Source organism: Clupea harengus, chromosome 17 (genome assembly GCF_900700415.2).
Source record: "Clupea harengus chromosome 17, Ch_v2.0.2, whole genome shotgun sequence".
In the NCBI taxonomy this organism is placed as follows: Eukaryota; Metazoa; Chordata; class Actinopteri; order Clupeiformes; family Clupeidae; genus Clupea; species Clupea harengus.
Window position 1 is genome coordinate 16,434,217 of NC_045168.1, and position 7,500 is coordinate 16,441,716.

The 7,500-nt window shown below is 47.4% G+C and overlaps 1 protein-coding gene across 2 annotated transcripts in view; it reads right to left on the reverse strand.

The window, feature by feature from the left end:
* ttc12 (tetratricopeptide repeat domain 12) overlaps positions 1–7,500 on the reverse strand; it is a 34,886-nt gene that overhangs the window by 14,828 nt on the left and 12,558 nt on the right. For both annotated transcript variants that reach the window (XM_031584290.2, XM_031584291.2), the window contains exons 10-13: positions 5,668–5,737; positions 5,324–5,412; positions 3,141–3,309; positions 1,581–1,679 (exon numbers count right to left, since the gene is read on the reverse strand). In XM_031584290.2, the coding sequence (XP_031440150.1) occupies positions 1,581–1,679; positions 3,141–3,309; positions 5,324–5,412; positions 5,668–5,737 (427 nt within the window). The remainder of the gene's footprint in view (positions 1–1,580; positions 1,680–3,140; positions 3,310–5,323; positions 5,413–5,667; positions 5,738–7,500) is intronic.

The following is a 7,500-nucleotide window of genomic DNA, read 5'->3' on the forward strand; positions in this document are numbered from 1 at the left end:
TGCATGGTGGTGCAGCGGGCGGCGAGGCTGGACACGCTCCAGGCGTCTCGCGTCTTGCGTCGGCTCAGAGGGATGTGTTTCTCCCTGAGGCATTAGGCATCCGTCAACCCCTTGAGCTCCGGCCCACCAGCGCCACTGTGAGCATGGAGGTCTCTCTTTCGCACCATGCTAAGTGATTGAATGGTTCCTGTGCAGACCTCTATCCAGTCCTGCCCATATCTGGATCATGTGCAGTACTTTTCTCTCCTGCGCATAAAGGCTTCTCAAAGTGATAAGTGTTTGGTCGGCCACAGAGCTAAGATGCATAATCTTTAAACACGTGTATTTACAGCACTTAGCCTGTGACTCGTACTTGTAATGGCAAGTGTATTGCTCATGTACATTTCTGCAGGGCGCTGTCAATATTTTTTCTATAATTGAAATACATATTACATTGATATACTAATACAAACATTCTTATACTCCTCACAACACTGAGTATAGAGTATATAGAACAATAATACAGGCTTATAACCATATAACGTACACAGGTAGGCAGTCCAAGAATAGCAAACAAATCCAAACAGGGAATAGGCAGGAGAATAGTTGTAGGACAGGCAGAGGTCAGAAGCACGAGTAATCACTTAAACAAGGAGGAAGCGCTAATCGCTAGGAACACGAGGACCAGCGGAAAAAACAAGGAACATACCACGAAACAACAATTTACCAAGACGCAACGAGAAACAAGAAAACAAGGACTATATATACACACACAGGCAACAGATAACGAGGGACAGGTGAGAACAATCAAGGCGGGGCAGACAAAGACACAGGTGGACTAAACAAGGGGAATTAACAGGACACAGGTGAAACCAATAATACAAACAAACCGGGAGATTGGGAACAGGTGAGGGGTGGAGACACGGACAACAACAAGAGGGCACATGGCATAGACAAACAAACATAGGAAAGCACATGGCGGGAACAAGGAAGCACGAGGACAAGACAAGGGAACAAACATGTGACAACACAAGGGAGACAAACGCAGAAATTAACACGGACAGAACACAGACCTTACAGTAGGTGTATAGGGCTTATAGCAGTAGGTCTATAGGGCTTATAGCAGTAGGTCTAGAGGGCTTATAGCAGTAGGTGTATAGGGCTTATAGCAGTAGGTGTAGAGGGCTTATAGCAGTAGGTCTATAGGGCTTATAGCAGTAGGTCTAGAGGGCTTATAGCAGTAGGTGTATAGGGCTTATAGCAGCAGGTGTAGAGGGCTTATAGCAGTAGGGCTTATAGCAGTAGGTGTAGAGGGCTTATAACAGCAGGTGTAGAGGGCTTATAGCAGTAGGTGTAGAGGGCTTATAACAGCAGGTGTAGAGGGCTTATAACAGCAGGTGTAGAGGGCTTATAGCAGCAGGTGTAGAGGGCTTATAGCAGTAGGTGTAGAGGGCTTATAGCAGTAGGTGTATAGGGGTTATAGCAGTAGGTGTAGAGGGTTTATAGCAGTAGGTGTATAGGGGTTATAGCAGTAGGTGTATAGGGGTTATAGCAGTAGGTGTATAGGGGTTATAGCAGTAGGTGTAGAGGGTTAAACATACTTCTTCTCCTGAGCGAGGCTCTCCAGCACTGACAGCACCATCGTGTCCTGAGCACTTTCACCCGCGCTGAGTAGGCATTTCATCAGGTGCTCAACTAACCTGCAGGGACACAAAACACAAAACACACACACGTAAGCGTGCACACACACGTAAGCACGCACACACACACACACACACACACACACATACAGAGAAATGTGGATGACAGGTCAGTCAGGGGGGGATGATGCTTCAATGAAAAAAATTAAACTGTCGAGAGGATTTATATTCATGAGAGCACACAGGGAGGGAGCTGAGAGTTACCCAATCATTCCAACCTCAATCAACCCATCACAATTATGACCACTTCCTCTTCAGTGTTATTATGACCACTTCCTCTTTAGTGTTATTATGACCACTTCCTCTTCAGTGTTAATATGACCACTTCCTCTTCAGTGTTATTATGACCACTTCCTATTCAGTGTTAATATGACCACTTCCTCTTCAGTGTTATTATGACCACTTCCTCTTCAGTGTTATAATGATTATGACCACTTCCTCTTCAGTGTTATTATGACCACTTCCTCTTCAGTGTTATAATAATTATGACCACTTCCTCTTCAGTGTTATTATGACCACTTCCTCTTCAGTGTTATAATGACCACTTCCTCTTCAGTGTTATTATGACCACTTCCTCTTAAGTGTTATTATGACCACTTCCTCTTCAGTGTTATTATGACCACTTCCTCTTCAGTGTTATTATGACCACTTCCTCTTCAGTGTTATTATAATTACGACCATTATCGGTGCCCTTTCAACCTCCACTGGTCTCACCATGTCAATTCCACTGCAGCGACAGTAGGTCCGCCCTAATACTGTGTAGTGTGTTTGTACTCATTGATATGTCACTGCTCTGTGTGTGTGTGTGTGTGTGTGTGTGTGTGTGTGTGTGTGTGTGTGTGTGTGTATGAAGTGTGTTTGTACTCATGAGAATGTCAGTGGGTCATTGCTGTTAGGGAATCGCTGCCCTGTGCCTTGGTGAAGCTATAATATATCTCTGGTCTCTCATGTGACCCCCATCGCTGGTCTCTCCTGTGACCCCCATCTCAGGTCTCTCCTGTGACCCCCATCTCTGGTCTCTCCTGTGACCCCCATCTCTGGTCTCTCCTGTGACCCCCATCTCTGGTCTCTCCTGTGACCCCCATCTCTGGTCTCTCCTGTGACCCCCATCTCAGGTCTCTCCTGTGACCCTGTGACCCTGTTGGTCTCTCCTGTGACCCCCATCTCTGGTCTCTCCTGTGACCCCCATCTCTGGTCTCTCCTGTGACCCCCATCTCTGGTATCTCCTGTGACCCCCATCTCTGGTCTCTCCTGTGACCCCCATCTCTGGTCTCTCCTGTGACCCCCATCTCAGGTCTCTCCTGTGACCCTGTGACCCTGTTGGTCTCTCCTGTGACCCTCCTGTGAACCTGCTGTGGCAGGGGGGCTCCAGGAGGAGGCACACCTGAGGGGGGACATCGGCTGCCGTCCCCAAGGGCCACTCATTAGTCAGGTCACCAGTGACAGAGAGGAAACACTCACGTGTGCAAATCCAGGTTGTCCGTGAGCAGGGACCTTCCGTGAGGAGTGTGTGAGTACAGAATCAGCAGCGTCACACACTCGCGCCGCACCGCTACCGAGGATGAAACTAGGAGGCACACTAGACTCTCTCTCACGCAGGCCCACTCCATCAACAGCTGCTGATTCGTCTCTGTACACACACACACACACACATAAGACAAACATCTCATTAGCGGGGTGCTTTGAAGCATCATTAAACACATGTATAATTGAAAAAGACAATGAACTCATACATAAACACGCCTCAGCAATGAGAGCATGCGGGGCATGACGAGCAGCAGGCAGCAGCGCATCTGCGCTAGGCAACAGCCCAGCCTGGATGACCCAATCATGTCAGGGAGACAGAAGACACAATGCTACTGGCATGCTTAGCACTGTGTGTGTGTGTGTGTGTGTGTGTGTGTGTGTGTGTGTGTGTGTGTGTGTGTGTGTGTGTGTGCGCGTTCGTGCGTGTGTGCGTGTGTGCGTGTGTGTGTGTGTGCACGTTCCCAAGTCCCTCTACTCTCTCTCCTGTGAGCCTGCACATAGTGGCTATAGTGTAGTTTTACAACTCTCTACCAAATCAATTCACACAAATACAGGTGTGAGTGTTTGTGTGTGTGTGTGTGTGTGTGTGTGTGTGTGGGTGTGTGCATGCCCAGGTCACTTTGTTCTATCTCCCATGAGCCTGTGCTACAGGGCCACTGGCAGGAGAAACCCACATGCACCATTCTCTCTGCCTAATCAGTCCACACAATTACAGGCGTGTGTGTGTGTGTGTATGTGTGTGTATACCATTCTCTCTGCCTAATCAGTACACACAATTACAGGTGAAATTGCATCATTATACTGAATGCCAAAACCGCTTGTACTTAAAGAGGATAATGAGCACATGACAGGTCTCTTAATTGTTCGACCACACAGGCGGCAGGAAGGGAAAGCACTGTTTACTCCATACGCCACATGCATGCTAAAGAGCTATACGCTAACACTGTTCACTCCATACGCCATATGCATGCTAAAGATCTACATGCTAAAGAGCTATACGCTAACACTGTTCACTCCATACGCCATAAGCATGCTAAAGAGCTATATGCTAAAGAGCTATACGCTTACACTGTTCACTCCATACGCCATAAGCATGCTAAAGAGCTAAATGCTAAAGAGCTATACGCCAACACGGTTCACTCCATACGCCATAAGCAAGCTAAAGAGCTATATGCTAACACTGTTCACTCCATACGCCATCTAAACCTACCTGCTCTCTCTCTCTCCTACACCTACCTGTTCTCTCTCTCTCTCTCTCTCTCCTACACCTTCCTGCTCTCTCTCTCTCTCTCCTACACCTACCTGTTCTCTCTCTCTTCTACACCTACCTGCTCTCTCTCTCTCCTACACCTACCTGCTCTCTCTCTCTCTCCTACACCTCCCTGTTCTCTCTCCTACACCTACCTGCTCTCTCTCTCTCTCTCTCTCTCTCTCTCCTACACCCACCTGCTCTCTCTCTCTCCTACACCCACCTGTTCTCTCTCTCTTCTACACCTACCTGCTCTCTCTCTCTCTCTCTCCTACACCTACCTGCTCTCTCTCTCTCCTACCTGCTCTCTCTCTCCTACACCTACCTGTTCTCTCTCTCCTACACCTACCTGCTCTCTCTCTCTCCTACCTGCTCTCTCTCTCTCCTACACCTACCTGTTCTCTCTCCTACATCTACCTGCTCTCTCTCTCTCTCTCTCCTACACCTTCCTGCTCTCTCTCTCTCTCTCTCCTACACCCACCTGTTCTCTCTCTCTCCTACACCCACCTGTTCTCTCTCTCTCTCTCTCCTACACCTACCTGCTCTCTCTCTCCTACACCTACCTGTTCTCTCTCTCTCCTACACCTCCCTGCTCTCTCTCCTACACCTACCTGTTCTCTCTCTCTCCTACATCTCCCTGCTCTCTCTCTCTCTCTCCTACACCTCCCTGTTCTCTCTCTCTCTCTCCTACACCTTCCTGCTCTCTCTCTCTCACACACCTTCCTCACCAAAGCCTAACGTACAGTATTACCTCCAGTAGTTTTATATACCAATGTCAATTTCTATTTCTGCATATTGTCTTATAGTGCAACCCAAGTATTGATGAAAAAGTAAACAGGTAAAATAAACTCCTTTTAAAGTTACATACCATTTCCTTGGCAAACAACCTTCCAGAGTTTCAGCACAGCCAAGCACAGGTCTACTGCACATGGCTCCTGTGACTTCTGCAAGAGACATCTGCACACACACACACACACACACACACACACACACACGCACACACACACACACACACACACACACACACAGAGACCCTATTTTAGTGAAGGATGACTGGCAGTCGCCACAAACACCTCCCACACAACAGAAAACTTCAGACTGATGCGTCATATGGCTATGTTAATGTGTTCTGACTCAGCAGTGATTTGGACGGCGGTGTGTTTGTATGTCTCTCTCGTTTGAAAGCGCATCGAGCTGCTTCCCACGCCTTACCTGGCGATGGTGTTGTTGTCGTTGATGACACTGAAGCCGTTGTGTAACCTGAAGATCGTCTGCCCAGTGCCTGAGAGAGAGGAGGCAGAGAAGACATGTCAGTGATTCCTCCGTCACACCTCCCGCATTACACATCCCCCCCCCAGCATCACACAGAGAGAGTGAATAGAGCACAGAGACACAGAGACACACACTGGAGTGAATAGAACACAGAGACACACACTGGAGTGAATAGAACACAGAGACACACACTGGAGAGAGTGAATAGAACACAGAGACACACACTGGAGTGAATAGAACACAGAGACACACACTGGAGTGAATAGAACACAGAGACACACACTGGAGAGAGTGAATAGAACACAGAGCCAGAGGCCACAGAGCCAGAGGAGAGAGGTTCCGCTCTGTGTGAAAGCATCCAGGATTACTGAGGAGGCATTCATCATGATCACACCTGCCTACTGCACCTCTCCTTCATGATTTAGGAGAGTGAGATAAACACACAGATCTCTCCTTCATGCTTTAGGAGAGTGAGATAAACACACAGATCTCCTCTCCTTCATGCTTTAGGAACACACAGAGGGGAGAACAACTGGCCCCATTCTCTCCTCTCCAACAGAAGCAGATGGGAGGAGGGCGTACCACATGACAGGAAGTGCACACGGGCATACTTCAGTCAACCACGCAGACGTGTCGGTCATGATTTACCATGACACTGGTAGATATAGTGTACTGTACACATCGGTAGATATAGTGTACACATCGGTAAATATAGTGTTCACATCGGTAAATATAGTGTACACATCGGTAGATATAGTGTACACATCGGTAGATCTCTGAGATGTTTGGTACTTTAGGGGGCTTTTTCCATTTTTATGGGCTAATAAATCAGATCACAAAAGAGCCACCCAATAACCAAATGTGTACTACAGTTTGCATGGCAGGGAACCAGGCTTGAAAAACATGATATGCTTTGGCCGAGACATCAGACATTCTGCGCTTCAATGCTTAAAAACGTTATTTTTATCCAGCCATACAGGCAAATTAGCAACTGTGGATGCTCTAATGTGGTACCATTCACGGAAATTAAAGAACAATCCTGGAAATATGTACTTATCTGAGCAACACAACAGCCGTGACCATACCTCATGTCTGTATCTCGCCTCTCAGAAACGAATTAAGCTGCAAAGCTGAGCCACTGCACAGGATCAACTAGGCATGAGAGTGGAATCTGTGCTCATAATGAAAGGGGCTCAATCACATCCACACACTCCACACACTCTATACAGCTCAACCACATCCACACACTCCACACACTCTATACAGCTCAACCACATCCACACACTCCACACACTCTATACAGCTCAATCACATCCATTTACATTTTACATTTACATTTAGTCATTTAGCAGACGCTTTTGTCCAAAGCGACGTACAAGGGAGAGAATATTCAAGCTACGAGCAATAGAACCTGGTGTAACAATAAATAAATACTACTTTACATTAGAAATATATCAAAATGAAATAAAAAGAAAGAAAGAGTGCAGAAGTGTAACTGCTGTAATTGCAAGTTACGCACTAGTCGAAGTGCCAGTTAGGACGGGAAGTGCTCTCTGAAGAGTTGGGTCTTCAAAAGCTTCTTAAAGGTAGAGAGGGACGCCCCTGCTCTGGTAGTGCTGGGCAGCTCATTCCACCAACGTGGAACTACAAATGAGAATAGTCTGGACTGCCGTGCTTGCACAGACGGCAGTGCCAAACGACGCTCACTAGAAGAGCGCAGCATCCTGGGTGTAACATTTGCCCTTACAAGCGCATTTAGGTAGGTGGGAGCAG